Below are 19679 nucleotides of genomic sequence, written 5' to 3' on the forward strand. Positions count from 1 at the left end.
ATGACAAACTTCATGGCGAACATCTCTGAATGACTTTGTTTACATCTAATATAGTTAATTATGCAGAAATTTGGAAAATGTATGTTTAAGTAAAAAGACATTTTTTTATTTGTGTATATGTGACCCCCCCGCGACCCTGAGTGAGAAGCAGCTTAGAAAATGTGTGTGTGTGTGTGTGTGCATGAGACCATTGCAGCCCTACTACTTATCAAATCTACTGTTATCAGCTAAGTTAACTGATCTTAACAATGCTGTGTAACATTTCTATTACTGACATCATAATAAATTAGGGTTAGATACCTACAGTAATCTAGATAGATTAGCTTAACTGAGAGCTGCCTGTTGTTAGGTTTGATATTGAGCTGTAAGTATGATCTTTCACGTAGGTTAATCCAGCTTTGGAAATGCAATATCAACTTATGAGGAGAGAACCACATTTGCTCTGTATTAAAGCTCAACTGGCTTTACCATTAATATAAAATGGTTCTATATAGCACCAAAAATTGTTGCTCTATTGTTACAACCCTGACTTAGTAACAATAGCAGAATTCTTTTTGGTGCTACATAGAATCTTATACAACATACTCTCCATCAATCTGAAGACCCATTTCATAATGCAAAGAAGCTATAAACTTGCCAATGGTCTGTTGAGTGCTTATGCTTCTATATGCAGTAGTGCTTGAAGGTTTGTGAAACCTAAATTTCACCAAAAACTTCATCAGATTTTCACACAAGTCCTAATATTACATACAGAGAACCAAATTAAACAAATTAGACAAAAATATTAGACTTGGTCATTTATTTATTGAGGAAAATGATCCAATAATGCTCATCTGTGAGTAGCCAAAGTCTGTGAAGTCTGTGAGTTTGCTTTCAGTATGTGAACTAAATGTTTCTGGTAACTGTTGATTAGTCCTGCACATCGGCTTGATGGATTTTTAGTCCATTCCTCTGTATGAAACATCTTCAACCCTGTTATGTTTTTAGGTTTCCTCCCATGAACTGCTTGCTTCAGGTCCTTCCACAAAGTTTCTATAGGATTATGGTCAGGACTTTGACTTGGTCATTCCAAAACATTCACTGTTTTCTTCTCTAACTTTTCAGCCTTATGTGTTTAGGGTGATTGTTTCAGCTCACAGACAGATGTTCTGACATTTTTCTACAGAACTTGCTGGGATAATTCATAGTTCATTGTTCCATCATTGATGGCAAGCCATCTTGACCCAAATACAGCAAAACAAGTCCAAGTCATGATATCACCACCACCGTGTTTCACAGATGGGATATGTCTTTTTATGCTGGAATGCAGTTTTTATTTTCTCCAAACATAACGCTTCTGATTTAAATAAGAAAATACATTTTAAAAAAATCTATTTTGGTCTCATCCATCCAGAAAATATGGTTCCAATAGCCTTATGTCTTATGTGATCTGTATCAAACTGCATACAGGCAGCATCTTTATGGAGAGCGGTGGCTTTCTATTTGCAACCCTAACATGCACACCACTGTTGTTCCATGTTCTCCTGATGATGGATTCAAGAACAGTAACATTAGCCAGGAAGGGCTTTAGTTGCTTAGAAGTCATCCAGGGTTCCTTTGTGACCTCACAGGTATTAAATGCTTTGCTCTTGGTGTGATCTTTTTTGGTTGTCCACTCCTGGGTAGCGTAACAATGGTCTTCAGTCTGACTGTGGATTGATGGAATACCTACTATTAGGACTTGCGTAAAAATCTAATGAAGTTTTAGGTCAAATTTATGCAAAAGTACAGAAATTCTAAAAAGTTCACAAACCCAGTGGTTTCAAGCACTACTGTAGAACCATTAGCTTTGCTAAAGAAGCCTTGAAGGACCAGCCTTTTTAGGGTGTAATCTAAAATGAAGTACTAAAAATGTGAGAACATCTGATTAAATTGAGTTGTGAAAAGGCTTTGCAGATGTTTGATTTTCAAGTTGATTTGACTCTCAGTGTGTTTCAGGGTGAGCACTGTGATATCACAGCATCAGAAGCATAGATCAGATTGTTTGTAGTGCAAATGTTAAAAAAGAGCAGTTAGGTGATTTACCCCCAGAGCTTTCGGCTCTGCTTTCAGGAAGCTTCCAAGTGGACCTAGAGCGGCGATTATTGGAAAGGTGGGAGATCCTGCGGCAGCTCCATTTTGTTCATTTTCAGCTAGAACTCTGCGTGCTGGGATTATTTCGCTGATGATCGTGAACCCATTTACCACGTTCTCAACTGGAAAAGCTGCGGTGGACATTCTTCACACAAGAAAAACTTACTCAGCTGGGAGAAATCACACTTCTGTAAGAGCACCAGCTTTTGCACAGTGCTGTGTTTGACATAATGGCATAAATATTAACATGTACACCGATCAGGCAAAACATTATGACCATATCCTTGTTTCTATGCTCATTGTCCATTTTATCAGCTCCACTTACTGCCATGCTGAGAATGATCCACCACCCAAATGGTACCTGCTCTGTGAGGGTCCATGGGGACCTGACCCCTGAAGAACAGGGTAAAAGGGGGCTAATGAAGTATCAGAGAAACAGATGGACTACAGTCTGTAACTGTAGAACTACAAAGTGCTAATATATAAGTGGCGCTGATAAAATGGACAATGAGCACTGAAACAAAACTCTGAAGCACTGAAATAAAACTCTAAAAACACAGATATTGCTTTTACACTTGCAATCAGAGATGATATTTTTCCTGGTTATACAACTGGTTTCCTGGTTTCCTGGTTATATAAATACTTATTTCAGATATAGTTTTGACTAGACAGTATGAGTATTTTTAGACAATCCTCTTAAAAAGCACAACATAATATCCCTGTTCGGTGTATAAATACATTTACATCAGTCACATATACACACACAGTAAAGTAACTGGCAAAAATGTCATTAGCAAAACATAAAAAATGAAACAATCATTTACCTCAATGAAATCTCAAGTTATTGGGTTCTTGTGGCAGGCATAGCATGTTCTATTCCCATCTGGACGTGCAATCTCTCACTCCCTTTTTTAAATAGAGGAAGTGCTCTGCACCTCTTTTGGAAACACCCAGCACTTTTATCAAATGTGTGCTTAAACAGTAGCTGTAAATGACGTGATTCACAATTTGCACTCATGCAAATGTATGTGGGTCATCAGCATTAAGGAAATGCAGGTCTCTCTCTCTCTGTCTCTCTCTCTCTAGCTCTCTCCCTCTATCTTTTTTCTTCTCTCGTTATCTCAGTTATTATTAAACATTTACACCCACTAATCAAATACTCTCCATCTGCCTCTTACAGCACCTGCTGGAATGATTCTGACAGTTTAGCTGTTGGCATTAACTGCTTTTTCTGATGCAATGTTACAGTAGAAAACAGTATCTTCTAGAATAGCTATAAAACTTTAAATGCAGAGCTGTGTAGAGCTGCCTGGAGCCATAACAATAATAAAAGTATTTTTACTATTAATTGTTCCTCAAGTACAAACTTAAAAACATGGTTCTTCAAAGGTAAAATAAATGCTTCTTACTATAAATGGTTCTCTGCATGGTCAAGTTGTCAAAAAGGATTCTGCAGTTATTATAAGGTTGACATTGTTACAGTCGACGAACGTGTTTTGGTGCTCTATAGAACCTTTATATAGAATTCTCTACAAAACCATACACAACACATTCTCCATCAATCTGAAGAAAAATTTGCAGAGAATCATTTAGGCAGGAAACGGTTCTAAATACAACCACTATCTTTATTAAAAAACCCTTGAAGAGCCATCTTTTGTGTGTAGTTGTGTGTAGAGCTAATTTCAAACAGTTCAAATGGAGCAACAACAACAAAAAAAGTAGATTACCTTCCTCACAAAATTAGAAATCCATAAAAGCAATTTGATGTAACATAATTGTAACTAGTTACTGATCTCTGATCTCCTCCACATTACTGCGCAAAAATTTTAGGCATCTCCGGACAAATTTCTTCTTCAAACTAGCTCATGAAACATCTACTACACTGTTAAATAAGTAAATAAATGAACAAACAAACAAATAAATAAATAGCGGTAATATCTGTGGAGAAGTATATTTTTTCAGTGATGGTAAATATAACATTCTTTTACTTGATAAGAAATGCTGCTTTGATCTCTTTTACAGTTTCACCAGTTCAGATAGTAATTCTGACATACAGTAGTTTACCATCATAATAACAATAAGAAAAATTCAAATAAACACAGATGTTTACATTCTACTTCTGTTAATTAACATCAGCAGCGTTACAATGCAGTACATGTATGTATTTTTTACACATCATCGCTGTCGAAAGAAAAACTCCACCATAGTAACTTTATTTAAAACTTTTTTTGCTCTCAGTGTGAGTTTTCATTCTAACCAATTTTGGAGCATTTCTACTGCTACAATCATCATGACATTTTCAGACGGTGTCAAGGACAGCTGGTGAGCCCAAATAATGCAGAAAAGGAAAAAATAGAAAAAAGAAAAAATACATGTTTTTCATTGGACAGTGATATGTTTAATGTTTTCTAAAATAAATCGTATTGACCACTATACATTTACAGAATTTTCAACATAATATATTCTATTACTTTTTACAGTATGTTTATGCATCTATTTTAATAATACACGGTGTGTTTAAAAGCACAAATCACTTATTGCCAAGTTAAATGTAACTAGGTGTCTAAGACTTTTGCACAGTAGTGTATGTGATGTAATGTTTTGTACTGCCCAATATTTCTATACACAACCAAAGCTTCTGATATGGGAGTTTTCAACTAGACATCCATGTAGAAGCACAAAACATATCAGGTCACACTTACCAGACAAACACACAGAATCACAGTAATATCTCAAAGTTTGTGTCAAATGACTTTTGTTTGTAAAAGTGAAAATGAGTGAATACATCAACATTTAGGAGTTTTTATTCAACAAAGCTTAATAAACAAAATATATAATTTTAAATGGACTGTCTAAACATTTGCATATGACTGTGAGCCAATTCAAAGTATAAAGATTATCCCTGTAGCTTCCTTAATGCTGCTGAAAATGTCTAAGAATTTACTGATATCCATCAGTGTGAAGTAGAGAAAGTAGCAGCTGCATTACATTAAAGCATTTAAATCTTATTGAATTATTCATGCCTGGAACCTGTTAAGCTGTTAGTTTCTCAGACTTACTGAGAATGAAAGATAAAGAATTGAACACAGTGCCCCCATTTGGACCCTCCTTGACTAAATACTGCAGTATGCCCTCTGAGCAGAGTACAGTAACGATACTTGTGCACATCTCTGACTCTGACATAAACAGGTCATGGTAGATATCATATTCTGTCAGACCTTTTCACTTCAGAAAGTTTCTGCAGTAATATGACAGTGTCAAGGATAGTTGTCATGACAACCCTGTCACATGTTACTTTGTTACTTTTTAATATGTAGTCTAGTTAGCCATCACATTATCACACCTGTTATCATATCTGTTATGATAATTACTGGTGTTACTTATTAAGCTTAAAGGGGAATTTCAGCAAAAAAAAACTCATTTGCAATGAAAAATTCAAATAGGTAGCTCAACAATTAGAAGCTAACTTCAGCTTTGTGCGAGGAGATGGGTGTCAGGGTGGGGTTAGATTGTTGGGTTACTGTTATGTTCTGCATCCAACTGATGCATTTCTTCATATATTCCGTTTAAAACATAGGCAGTTAAGTGACTGTTATCAACATTAGCCTCCAGTTCAAAACCAGAAAAGGAAAATTTTGATTCCAATGTTTTAGCTGCCTGACTGCATTTGGGTAAGATGAAAAATCATGTACAGTTAAATTTTTGCCAAGCTGTCTCTTTAATGATCATATAAAAGCTTAACAATCATTCAAAAACTCATTTGTTTTAATTCAGAATGTTTAAAAGCAGGAGAATTATTATAATAAATGCACAAAATGTATCTTCTTCTTCTTTCGGCTGCTCCCTTTAGGGGTCGCCACAGCGGATCATCTGCCTCCATCTTGCCCTATCCACTGCCTCCTCTACTTTCACACCAACCATCTCCATGTCCACCTTCACTACATAATGTATATCATTCCAAATTACAGGAGTATTATTAAGGAAGGTAATTTCGTATAAAGCTGTTCTTATATGCAACACCTAAAATGTTAATAATGAATAGAATAATTTATTAATTCAATTTCTTTTAAAGTGAACCTTCCCTTGAAAATTATATTCTAATAAAATGAAATTTTATTTATTTTCTTGCTAACCCATGAAACTGAAATGGTCTTTTGCGCTCATGTTCAGTTGGCATTCTCCGTGTATGCTGGAGGGCTTTCTTCAGGTGGGAGTTCCATGTTGGAGCACAACTACAGAGAGAAAATGTTTGTCAATCATGTGAGTTTGTAGGAAATGCATTTAAGCCTGAATGTAATGGGTTTAGTACAAATGAGGGCTCCCTTACAGAAAAGTCACATGGGCTTAAACACAATTTCACATGTGATCACACATTTTTCAACCCTTAAATGGTCAGAGGCCACTGGCAGTCCCAAAGTTTTATAACATACTTCTATAACCTAAAAATAGCTCAACCAGTTTGCATGGAAGTCCCTGTAATTACTGGATAATAAGCCTAAGTATGTGATACACATGGGATTTTAAGGAGTTAACGGGAAGTTTGTATTAACATGTGAAATTCATGTCATTTGTCTGTAAGGGCTGAAGAATTATGCACTGAATTGACTTGACTCAGATGTGCACACCATTACCTCATGAATAACATAGACGGGTGAAAGGAATGAAAGGAAAAACCAACATAAAGTGTCTTAGTAAGGTGTTGGGCCACTAGAAGAACTTCAATGTACCTTGTAATAGAACTGAGAGTCTCTGGAACTGAATTACATTTGGCAGACACGACTTACAGTTTGATCATGTTTACCGAGGTAGGTGAAGGTGGTGTTAGGAGTCTTGCCCAAGGACTCTTATTGGTATAGTGTAGGGTGCTTACCCAGGCAGGGGGATTGAACCCCAGTCTACAGCATATAAGGCAGAGGTGTTACCCAGTACACTACACCAACCAATAGGAACCAAAAGACTCCCCCAATTTGTGTTTTGTCAGTAGTTGTGGAGAATGTGGGCTAACACTTCAGCCTAAGATCTCCCATCAGTGTTCAACTGGGTTGAGATCTAGAGACTGTGATGGACATAGTATGTGATCTAAATCATTTTCATACTTATGTAACCATTCAGTGGCCCCTCATGCTTTGCAGATTGGGGCACTGAGACCACTTGTAACAGGATAGAAATGTTTAATTAGTAGGATAAAGGTGATCAATCAGAATAACTTTGAATTAAGTTTTAGTGACCTGATCTCTCTATATTTCTGTAGATGAGTGCTGACTGTTTTTCTTCACCACTGAACTCTGAAATGGTCATTTGTCATTGTAGTGAGGGGGTTTATGTGCTCTCTGTGTATTGAGATTTGGGGGTATGTGTCTACAGAAACGTTTTGGGTGACTGACTTTCACTGTATGGACTGTTCTTGCTGATACAGACTGGTCATGTTCTACATGACATTGTCCATCTCCTGAGGAACAGCTGCTCTTCTGTTACTGATACATGAGCAACATTTGTTGTTAGTGGCCACTAATGTCCCTCATCAATCTGATTGACTTTCCCACAAATCTAATTGTAGAGGTCTTTTCCGCCACTGTTTAGGAGCCAGGTCTGTGACTGAAGTTCCTGTCTTTCCCATCTTAATAATAAACTTAGCTCTGTCTTCTGTCCATCACGACCCAAATTATGCTGGTCAGCTTGGCATTTTTATGCATGATGGAATGCTAATGGTTTAATTGTTTCATGCAGTACACCTGGAATCATCTGCACTTATGCTCCTCTACTCATGCATTCAAGTTTTTCCATTAAATTCTCATCCTTAAATCCAGCTCATTATTTTTGCTATGTAAGAAGAAATATAGCTGCTAAACCCACTCATTCACTGTTATTACATTTTTTTATGAATGTCATCAATGAGACAGTGAGGCAGTTATTTCTTCCGAGGCCTGACATCAAGTACAATTCTCTTACCTGTGAGTTCTCAATACTCGAGACAGGAATGGGAACCGCATACAGATTCACTGCAGCTTGCTCCTGTAAAGAGAAATATGCAATACTGCTGAGCAGTTTTATTAACCATCATTTATAAGCTTCACAGTGTTGAATGAAATTTTAGAATTTATGCAAAATATATTGTGCAAGAAGATGTTTTCTGTTTGAAGTTTTGTTGAGCAATAAGGACTTTATTGAATGCTAAGTAAAATGCTGTAATCTATAGTAAGTTCTTGTAAATTCTGGATGGTAATGTATCTTAACCCGCTGAGGTCTGAGGGCATTTTCTTGACTTTTGCTTATCTTCTTAAATTCTTTTTTAAAGGCTCTTCATATAACATAATACTCATATGTTTCATATTAAAATGCTTCATTATTTTCATCATTACTTTCCAAAACCACTGCAGTAACACCACATGTGTCTCTAATGTGAACTGAATGAAGGGTTTCTGGTGTGATGGCACATTCTTAGTGATTTCCTGAATATCCATTGGGCAATTTCATGAACAAAGTAGACAGATGCACAAATCCACCAGTTCCACATGGTATATCTCAGCCCCTCTTCATAACCTCATAACTCCAGATGTGAGTCATGTGCGATATTGTGATAAGATGGAATGGAAAGGGCAACTCTACAGATTCAGGACATGTTTGAACTGTATTTCTGCACTGGATCATCACAAAGATACAGAATGTTATGCCACTTTCATCTATAACTACAAAATACACACCAATCACCTACAACTCTATTCAACACCTCCAAAGTTCAGTCTTAGAAGCTGGTTTATCGTTTTCTGAAATAATCAAACACATTCTGTGATGTTGAGGTCTGGACTCTGGGGTGGTCAGTCCATAGTTCAGCTTCTTTGTTTGATGAGTCTCCTTTTCTCAGTGAGGCTTCATCTTGAACAGCTACACACCCTTTCAGACCTATAGTGCTGAGTTATCTTCTCACAGTGGAAAGATGGACAGACAGACCTGTGCATCTCAAAGACGAAAGCTTTTAAGTGTTGTTTATCAGGTGAGGTTTTAGTGGTCAAACAGTCTTGCAAGTGACTGTTAGAAGTCTTATTTTGTCAGTTAATAATTTTTTAATACATTTTTTGACCTATAGATTTTTCTCCTTTCTTTTGATGATCTTATTTCTAATCTCAAAAAAATGTCCTGAAAATGAATAAATTGCCCTAAATGGCTGTTTGACTAGAAGTTAAATAAGTGAAAAGTGGTCTCTGATCTTTATATTTTAACCATAACAAAATACTCACTAGAATTTCATCATTGCAAATGACTTTACATCCAAATACTGAGATGCAGATGGAGATGATGAACTGAATTAGAGAGAAAAACAGCAACACTCCAGTGATCCCATTATTCCGGCTCTTAAACTGGCAAACAAACATCAACAATGGTCATTATTAACACCCAACAATGTACAATGAATAGGAAGAAAAGTCAAAAATCCCTTTTATAATTACAACAGAGATTATATAGAGTCCATCAAAGAGCAGAAGAAAGCTGGAGAGTTTTATCGCTAACAAGTTGGAGAAAATGAAAGCAAACACAAAGTTGGATCTAGACAAAATCAGCTACGCACCAATCTGAAGGCAGTATGGCATTCAAAATAGTGGTCATATTCAGGATAGCATGGTCCATAGTTTATTGGTCCGAAAGCCAAGTCTAAAGACAGAAGAACGATGGCTATTCCTGCAGTTATAGCACTGATCACATTCATCCCTAGAGAGCCTTTTACCTGCAAAAGAGAAAAAAGCAGGTTCTGAATGGCAGCATTCATAAGGCTACATTGCACCTACATAAGCCTCTTATGACTTGAATACTATAAAGAAATCTGATTCTACAGTGAACCATATCCTGACCTCCCTGGCACCCTAAGCAAAATTCTGCCATGGGGTCCTCCTACCTGACCCATGAGCCTTTTAAATCATGTGCAGTTGCCACACAGTCTCACCTGACACCCCAGTGCTCCCTCTACACTGTAGTACTACACTGTTATGATGATGTGAAACTCTACATGAGTCAGACAGCAATCAGATTTCTACTTTGCAACCAGCCGATAAACTCACAGAAGAAAACGTGGCTTAAGTGTGGTGTAAACCTCAAACTTCATGATGCAGCTGTCTTATATTGTGTATATTATATATATATATATATATATATATATATATGCAATCTTCATTGCGTCTCATTGCTTGCTTATTTCTGGTATCACGTCTGTTTTTGAACATGCACAAACTGACAAATCCGAAAGAAATCTGAAAGAGTTCACCTCCACTAAGAAATCTGATTACTGAGCTAAAGTCCAGCCTCGTTATCAGATTTCTTAATCAGATTTTTAGACATTACTCCGATCTAAGAAATCAGAGTATGCTGTTCACATGACCATTTGAATAATCACATGACCATTTGAATAAACTGCAGAAACCCGACTATGATCAGATTATTGAATGTATATAAACTTATTCACTGTTTTTCATGACCAGATGGATATTTACTCTTCACCCTCTCATTCTTGATATAAAGCCCTTGCCTGATTTGCAGGGCACTGCATAACATGTGTAGTAAGCATATACGGCTCTGGCTATGACCATCAATTGATGGCTATACCATCAAACCACTCTAAATGATTCTGTAAACAGCTCCGTGACTGAGTTATGCAGAAATGTTTGTGTAATTCCTCTTTAGCTGGAATGAAAATCCATTTACATTTTAATGCAAAAAACACCTGGTGGTTAACTGGCAACAGGTCAATAACATGATTGGGTATAAAATAAACATCCCAGAGAGGCTGAGTCTTTCAGAGGTGAAGATGAGGAGGGGTTCACAACTGCATAGTGCAACAATTCAAGAATAATGCTTCTCAACATAAAATGGCAAATGAATGTTGCTTTTCTTCATCTACATTAAAGGATTCAGAGAATCCAGCGAAATCTCTGTATGCAAGAGACAATGCCAAGAACCAGTGCTGGTGTGATCTCTGGGACCTCAGATGGCACTGCATTAAAAACAGACATGATTCTGTAGGGGAAAGTCACTGCATGGGTTCAGGAACACTTCTGAAAACCACTGTCTATTAAAACAGCTCATCACTGCATCCAATAAATGCTGATTAAAATTCTTAAATGCAAGGAAGGAATCATATATAAACAGGATCCAGAAATGCTGTCACCTTCTCTGGCCCGGAGCTCACTTAAAATGGAAGTAGAAAAGTGTCCTGTGGTCCGACGAATCAACATTTGAATTTCTTTTTGGAAATCCTGGAAACAGTATCCTCCGGACTAAAGACCACTCAGCTTGTTATCAGTGCACAGTTCAAAAGCCAGTATTTATGATGGTTTAGGGGGCATTAGTGCACACGGCATGGGTGACTGGCACATCTGTGAAGGCACCATTAATGCCGAACGATATATACATGTTTGGGCAATATATGCTGCCTTCCAGACAACATCTTTTTCAGGGAAGCTGTTTCAGGGACCTTGATTATTTCAGCAAGACAATGTTAAACCACACTCTGCATGTATTGCAGCAGCATGTCTCTGTATTAAAAGAGTCTGGGTGCTAAACTTTGTAATGTTGACGAGATTTTTAAATAAACTTTGAAACAAATAGTCAAAAATAGTCTAGGCCTTTATACTTACCACACATGGATGAAGTTTGTTCTCTGCTGCAACGGCTAGACTGCCAGCGCTGATGTACTGAGAAGAAAGAAAGCAGCCTGCTTTAACTGAAAGATCTGAAAGGTGCAGATTTACTAAGGGAATCATTGATAGTCTATTGATACTCTGTCCTGGTATGAGTGTAAGTGAGCAAATACCTTTGTTTAGACCATGTTTAAAATCTGAGTGCTTAACCCACTCCGACCTTCTCTACTTTACACATAAAAAGACATCTGACCTTATTTATGGAAGATTTGTACAGTCAAAAATAAGTGCACGCTAATGTCAACAACAGCTTTGTTATTCATCAATTTCATATTTTGTGTATATGTATGTAAATTTGAGAATAATGGTTTAACAACTAGCAAAAAACTCAAACTATTGTCAATGACAGTTATAGCTGGCATATGTAACTGCAAACAAAGAACTAATAAGAATTAAAATAGAAAATAACATATGACAATCCAGTATAAAAGTGTTGTTGCTATTATTATTATTATTAATATTATTATTATTATTATTATTATGTCTGGTTTGACTGTAAATATCTTTTTTTTCCAGAAAGCTGGTTCTTGAACCCCATGCGCCCCACATATCAGTATTTTTTTATATCGTTGCCCCACAGAGTATTTTTCAATGTTAACTTAAATGTTAACTTGTATATTTTTAATATACGCAAATGAACATGGGCAACTTTGTAATTAACAGTGCAATATAACAACATGCTTGACTTACATGTTATTGACTGAGTAATACAAAATGGTGTGATTGCTTCAACATTACAAGTGAGCTCAAACTAATTTCTTTGCAAAGATGCAATGAGGCAAATGTGCAAAACACTGCAATTCACTAAAACATAAATAAAATGAACAGGACTCACGATCAGAGCTCCCCAGTAATACATTCCACTGTAGGTAGAGATGTTGCTGATGTTGGCCGTCAACACGATAGCAAATAGGAACGTCACCACGCCAATCATTATTTGGACGGTCTAAGGAGAAAACCAGACAGCAGCATTTCATTCAGGTGGCTCCAGTTAAAACATCCAGGCACGAGACAAAGAACTGAGCCCTTAAAGAAAGTCAAGAGTTTTCTCTTGTTAAAATGTGGTTTATTTTTATTTTTCCTTCCTTGATTGAGTGAACTCAATGAATATTTTCTTAGGGAGCTAATACTGAGCTAATTAGCAATGATATATATATATATATATATATATATATATATATATATATATATAAAACAATATCAACAATATAAACAATCATCTCACTTTAGAAAAATGATCAGGCTGCTTAAAACTGAATTAATTCAACTTCAGATAATATGTTTAATATTTTTGATGCAGTGTTTGGGGGGATTCATGTGAAACACAGTGCTGACATCACACATCAGCTGTATAACCAATAACCAATATTAACAATGAAGTTGTAGCTGAACAGAAGTTCCTCCACTATGATAACGTTAATTTCTGCTGGCATCTCTGTTTGCCTTTTTTTGGCAAAATGCAGACAGAACTGCAGAAAAACCCCTCAGAGTAATCTGTGCCACGATGCTGTTTGCAACATTTATTTTTATTATTTTGTGGGAAATTCTGGAAGACCCCCAGTGTGGTATGGGTTCTGTTAATGAGTATAAGCATGTGATGTTTTACTCTGGACAAATCTTGTAGTTTGGAGGTTGCAATGGGTTGTGAGAGATGACAAAAGGCAAAAAATAAGTGAGATCTGTCATTTTATATGGAGTATTCACTCACGTGGTGCTGCGACCATAACAGCAGCGGTTCGAACTTCAGTCCGGGCGCTTCTTCAGTGGCAGTGGCCACTGTGTTTGGGGGCAGTCGTGGGCTGGAGGTTAGGGAACTGGCCCTGTAACCGGAAGGTTGCCTGTTCGATCCCCAGCGCCAACAGTCCATGACTGAGGTGTCCTTGAGCAAGACACCTAACCCCCAATTGCTCCCCGGGCGCCGTGGATAGGGCTGCCCACTGCTCCGGGCAAGTGTGCTCACTGCCCTGTAGTGTGTGTTCATTCACTAGTGTGCATGTGGTGTTTCACTTCACGGATGGGTTAAATGCGGAGGTGGAATTTCCCCATTTGTGGGATTAAAAAATGTATCACTTATTATTTCACACATTTTTAACATCACTTAAGATTTAATCTTGTATTGTGGGCCAGGCACGCGGTGTTCATACACTGTTAGAAATAAAGGTTCTGTTCAGGTACATTTTTTGCTCATCAAGGTACAAATAATGTACAACAAAGGTACAGCATTGGTTTTAAGGTCCACTTGTGCACTTTCAATATTTTTGATGAAAATGACATATTTGTATCTTTTCATAACCTAATGTTTTAAAACAGAGCAAATAAAATAAAAAGCCTGGAGATGAGACGGGGGGTGTGGAGTCAATGCAATGCAGAAAATATCATTTCAGTGGATTATGGTGTAATTATGTTCCCTGACAAAAGGTACTGAGATGTACCCTTGATGGTCCCACTCCAGTCACAAGAGGGGCACTGCCCCAGTGACAGTTTTATACTGTTATCTCTGAGAATATACAGAGCTTTGCACACACACCTAAGAAAGAAAACGATGAATAATCTTGTTTGCTGTGTACTGAATATCAGAAGTGAGCAGACATGTGAGTTACCCCCAGAGCTTTCGGCTCTCCTTTCAGGAAAGCGCTGATTCTTGTGAAGGTGGGAGCTCCTGCTGGAGCGGCTGCTCTGTGTTGTTCGTTTCCAGCTGTCTGTGTTGGGACCACATGGCTGATGATGGTGAAGCAGTTTTTCATGTTCTCAACTGGAACAACTGTGGTAGACATTCTACAAACGAGAGAAACAGAAACACTTCTGTATAGGGGGACATCATAACGCTCGTTATTACTTCACCCTGGTCATTAACAGATTGTGGTAAGTATCTTGCAGAGTGGTATATATTGTGATTGTATTGTGAATTATACATCATAAACTTTTGTACCTCCATGTTTTCACATTTGCATGATTCACACATCACATCACTCACGTGCAAGTAATTCACTGGTCGACTGGTAGAAAAAACAAATGAGACACAAAATTGAATGTTTTACCTGAATTGGAGTTCTGAGTTCTTCTTTGGTTCCTACAGCGTGTAGAGCAGAGTGCTGTTCTCGCTGTTCTCGTTGGAACATGCGTTCTCTCTCTCTCTCTCTCTCTCTCTCTCTCTCTCTCTCTCTATCTCTCTATCTCTCTATCTCTCATGTTCTTTACCTCTTCTGGGAACACCCTTTAGCAGCTTTATCAAATGTGTGCTCAAACAGTTGCCGTAAATGACGTGATTCACAATTCACACTATCACAAACATGTGCAGGTCAGTATTAGATAAAGGCAGGTCTCTCTCTCTCTCTCTCTCTCTCTCTCTCTCTCTCTCTCACTCTCTCGTTATTTCATTTATTCCCACTTATACTCTCTGTCCACCTCTTTCAGCACCTCCTGAGTGATTAGCTGTTGGTATTAGCTGCTTTTTCTTATGCAGTGATTTATGTTGTGACAGTAGAAAAACATCCTCTACAACAGTTAAACAACTTTATGTGTAGAGCTGCTTAGAGCCTCCTGAAGACACACTCTGGTAAAAGTTTTACTATTACAATGAAACCATGACTTCAAAATATGCAAACATAGCCCAGCAAAATACAGCTCTGAGTAAAAGGATCAGTACAAAAGCACAAAAACCCCTGAAGAACTGAATTCTCATCTAAGTCCATCTAAGTCATGTATCAGGATAGTCTGTTAGACCCTATTCTTCCCTTTTGTCACGCATCCGGCAAGTTCTCAGAAAGACACAGACTCCATCTCCCAGACTTCTCTGGAACATCACATGACTGAGATACTTCCCTCAGACCTGGAGTCCTGACTCCATTGCCCAGAATGCTTCGGGGACTTGTGGCTCTCTCTCGCTCCTATCAGCGCTCACAGTCCCCTGAAGTCTAATGTGCATCACCTGTGTGTGTAGTCATATGACTCCTATAGTTTAGTTTATAAGCCTGGGCTTTAGTTACGTCTAGTTTCGAGGTAGTGGTTCTCTGTAAACTACTGTGCGCGCTGTCCTGTTGTTTGGATCCTGTGTTCTGACCATTTGCTCTGTTTTTTTGACTCTGCCTTTTGCCTTATCCCTCTGTACTTGTGCTGAACTATTCTGATTTGTGTTTTGCCTGCCTCTTCGACTCCATCTTTTGCCTTGCCTTTTTGTGTTTGTTTGCCTTCTGCTATGGTTTCTGGATTTGACCCACACCTGTTATTCGTCTGTGATTATGAAAGTGAAGCTGCTATTGTCCTTTTTATCCGCACGTGTCTGGTTTCTGTCGATTCGTCACACCTTTCTGGTGCGTGTTTGTCTAAAATAAAAAGCTCCAAAGTGAGAGATAAACAGTAAAGCAGTTCGGGACCCCCACCAAAATTTTGAATGAACTAAATTTAAATATTTAAACTCTATAGAGAAAACTTTTAAAAAATGCAGTAATTTCAGTGAATGTGTAATACTTAATATTATAGGATACACTCACAACAAAAGCCGAGGGAGAGAAAAAGGCCATTTCTAAAGGAGCTAAAAAGAATGAGAATAATAATAAATGTCCTGACCTGTAAAGTCTGTTCGTGGCTGTGTTCTGCGGTGAGTTTTGCTGTTTGTGAGGTTGACTCATTTGGTTGGTGAGCTATTAAAATTGTAGTTGCCTCATATAGACTTAGCTTCTGTAAGACCAGATCAGATAGATGCAGATCTCCATAATAAACCCTTGTTTTAAGTAGTTTTACGTGGCTAGGGTTGCCTTTTAAACTTATCCACACTAGAAAAGCATCTCAGACAGTTTAATTTAAGAGCTAAGAGCACATTGCTGCAAGTCTTGTTTGTTTCATACAGTTTCCATATTTTGAGAAAGTGAAATAACTAACTATGCCTTTATGATGTGTTTTGGTTACTGTTAACGTTCATTACATTCATTTATTTATTGCAGTTTTTGCAGTGCCGACCAGGAAGATCAGTAGAAAATGACAAAAACCTCTTTTTTATTATTTTTTTAAAATCAAATTAATGGTACACTGAAAATGTGAGTGAACCTGAAGCTCTCAGTGATACCTGATTTTCAAAGAAGAAAACCTTATAATAACAAACTTTTTTCCCCAACAATACACACACACACACACACACACACACACACACATATATATATATATATATATATATATATATATATATATATATAGCTGGAAAAAAAATTAATCTAAATAGTATTTACATTTTTCAGCATCTAGGCATCTTCTATAAATGCTCATTTCAAATGCTCAGATTTGCATCTGTAGGAGTGATGGTTTGTTTACATGCAATTAAACATCAAAAAATATATAATTTACACAATGTTCCTCTCCTTCCGCAGATGTAGCTCAACAGCTGAAACATTTTTGGTGTTCAAATTTGGTGTGAACTGGAGCAGCAAGACAGGCATCTAGAGCTAGTCACCCAAATTGCCCAGATTGGTTCTCTAAAAATACTTTCCCAAAACATTTTTCATGTCACATGTTTGGGTGCATTTCACAGCTGAAGTGCATTTTTTTTGTTGTTCTTCCCTTCTCCATGTGCCACCTTGATTTTTTCTCCAGTTTCTGCTGTTGTTTGCTTATCTCTACCCACTCTACTAGACCCCTTAATTGACCAATTATATTCAGTAAACCAAGGCTGTATCAGTTGCAGAGGGGGTGCTAATCTATCCTCTAAATCACTACAAATATGATGTTTAGTTTGTGTTGGAGTTCTGCTGTATATGTTTGAGAGGTTTTTAGTCCACAGAGACTGGTCCAAGCACATACCATATAACACATACCCAACAGGAGTTCTCCCAACCTTCCTGGACTTCTCCTGGGCCACCTGGTAAACCATGATTAGAAGAGTTAGGGCTTCAGTTTGAGCAATAATTGTCAAAGCTTGGCCAAAACAAGAAACAAAACCACCAATAATGCTAATTTCTGCTAGCATCCCTATGTTTAGTAATATGTTAGCACTATGCTAGAATAAACACATCTTGTAAAAGACACTGCATGTTATATTTGAATATTGTTACAGACACTATAACATCTATTTCAGTTTGCAAAGAGCCCTGGCATAGAGCTCTTTTCCATTTCTTTCAACTGAGGGAAAACATGTGCCACTCACATTCACAGTCAATGATGTTTTGAGGACTTCCATAAAGTCTTCGCTACAGTGACATTTTCTCATTAGTCATTGTCAGTTTCCCATTATTTTAGTGGTTAGTTTGGAACACTAGGCCTTCAGTCCAGCTCCTGAAGACTTAACCAATGGAAGAGCTCACTTTGCTGTATGTACAATGTATAAAAATAAAATCCATTCTATTGGTTGCTTGACGATTCACTATTCGTGGACAGAATACACACAGCCATTCAACCCAAGTATCATTTAGGAATGTGTCTTTATCAAAAACAGTGGAAATTAAAGTCTCACACAAAGACTGAAGAAGACACAATACAACAGCTAACAGCGACATTGCTGTGGATTCAATGATGATTCCAATGATATGACTGTAAATGCTGTAATGCTGAAGTTCTTTAAGAAATATTTCAAACAAGAGGTGCAATTTGCCATCACCTTCAGAGAATCCAAAAAGAGAGCAGCTTTCTTTCTTTCTTTCTTTTCTTTCATACTACCAGTATCTCATTATGGTGTACATATGATTCAGTAAGTGGAATGTCTATAAACTCTGATATACACTGCAAAAAATAGCATCTTGTCAAGTGACATTGTCTAGTCAATTCTAGTCAATCTATGTAATATGTCTTACTTTGAGGTGGTTGCACACTTATATAATCATTTCGCTTATTTTCTTATTTTACCTGTTTTAAGTTATTTTATCAAGAAAAATTATTTCACTATATTGCCAAATAATTTTGTTGGTTTTGAGTAAAATTCTTAAAACAAGCAGAAATATTTGCCAATCTAGATCAAATAAATGTACTTGATAAAATCACTGACAACAAGTAAAATATGTTTGAAAATAAGTTAAATAATCTTGAAATAAATGTACAACAACCTCACCAGCAGACATATTAGATTTATCGACTATATTAAGATAATTTCTCTTGTGAAGATTCCTTTGTTTGCAGGGTAGATGTGTTCTTTTTATTTCTAAAGTTGTTATTCGCTGGATTAGCAGTGAGTGATCTCCTCCAAGTGTGTTGACACTGTGTTAGTGATCATTTGAAACAATGTGGTGGAGCTTCGCATGTCTCAGAGCAACCTATGCTAGACTTCACCCTCCCAGCTTGGTAGATTTGAGTGACAAGGAGACACTAAACTTGGATGCCCCCCCCTCCTCCAAAGAGTCATTAAAATCAATTACACTCAAAAAGGACAACTGTTATATGAACTCAAGTTTATGTCAAGCATTTTCATTCATAGAAACAGAGTTAAAGTTAGCACATATATTTTTTTGCTACCTCAGTTTGTGAATATGTGATTTTGACATGGTTTCAGTTTTTACAGTAAAAAAACTGTGTTGCTTTTAATTGTACTGTAATAAGTAGTTTAAGAATTGATTACACAAAGATATCTTGAAAGGTAAAAAGTGAATTTCTACATCTCAGTCTGTTGAACAGGAAGTGATGCTAAAACTGTACAAATGTCCTTTCATAATTCAACTGTTTTGAATTATAATAACAGTACAATAAAATTCCTTCGGGATCAATAAAGTATCTATCTATCTATCTATCTATCTATCTATCTATCTATCTATCTATCTATCTATCTATCTATCTATCTATCTATCTATCTATCTATCTAATAACAATACCAGTGCCATCAAGTTCATCAGCACCTGGTGTCTATATGGACACTGTTTCTCCAGAATATCTCATGTTCTGTTTGGGGTTTTAAGTTTATTGGTTGTT

The 19679-nt window shown here is 37.0% G+C and overlaps 2 protein-coding genes across 2 annotated transcripts in view; both read right to left on the bottom strand.

The window, feature by feature from the left end:
• Window positions 1–3028, bottom strand: part of LOC119262917 — a 32091-nt gene extending 29063 nt beyond the window's left edge. The window contains exons 1-2 of the mRNA XM_037536339.1: window positions 2937–3028; window positions 2065–2257 (exon numbers count right to left, since the gene is read on the bottom strand). Coding sequence (XP_037392236.1) covers window positions 2065–2256 — 192 coding nt within the window. The 5' untranslated portion in view covers window position 2257; window positions 2937–3028. The remainder of the gene's footprint in view (window positions 1–2064; window positions 2258–2936) is intronic.
• Window positions 3029–5943: 2915 nt separating this feature from the next.
• LOC119262946 (membrane-spanning 4-domains subfamily A member 4A-like) lies at window positions 5944–14939 on the bottom strand. The gene is made up of 8 exons (XM_037536590.1): window positions 14837–14939; window positions 14399–14573; window positions 12634–12744; window positions 11736–11792; window positions 9677–9832; window positions 9348–9467; window positions 8062–8124; window positions 5944–6344 (listed from the first exon to the last, which is right to left on the bottom strand). The coding sequence occupies exons 2-8, from the start codon at window positions 14570–14572 to the stop codon at window positions 6279–6281; spliced, it is 747 nt and encodes a 248-aa protein (XP_037392487.1). The 5' UTR covers window position 14573; window positions 14837–14939; the 3' UTR covers window positions 5944–6278.
• Window positions 14940–19679: the final 4740 nt, after the last annotated feature.

The sequence above is a fragment of the Pygocentrus nattereri genome, chromosome 30 (genome assembly GCF_015220715.1).
Source record: "Pygocentrus nattereri isolate fPygNat1 chromosome 30, fPygNat1.pri, whole genome shotgun sequence".
Lineage (NCBI taxonomy): Eukaryota > Metazoa > Chordata > Actinopteri > Characiformes > Serrasalmidae > Pygocentrus > Pygocentrus nattereri.

What these genes read in the sequence shown, in the direction of transcription:
- LOC119262946 (XM_037536590.1), bottom strand. Translation starts at nt 14,572, where the DNA reads ATGTCTACCACAGTTGTTCCAGTTGAGAACATGAAAAACTGCTTCACC. An exon ending in GAGAGCCGAAAGCTCTGGGG is followed by an intron (nt 12,745 to 14,398) that starts GTAACTCACATG and finishes TTTTCTCCTTAG; the next exon opens with ACCGTCCAAATAATGATTGG. An exon ending in CGAGTATTGAGAACTCACAG is followed by an intron (nt 6,345 to 8,061) that starts GTAAGAGAATTG and finishes TTCTCTCTGTAG; the next exon opens with TTGTGCTCCAACATGGAACT.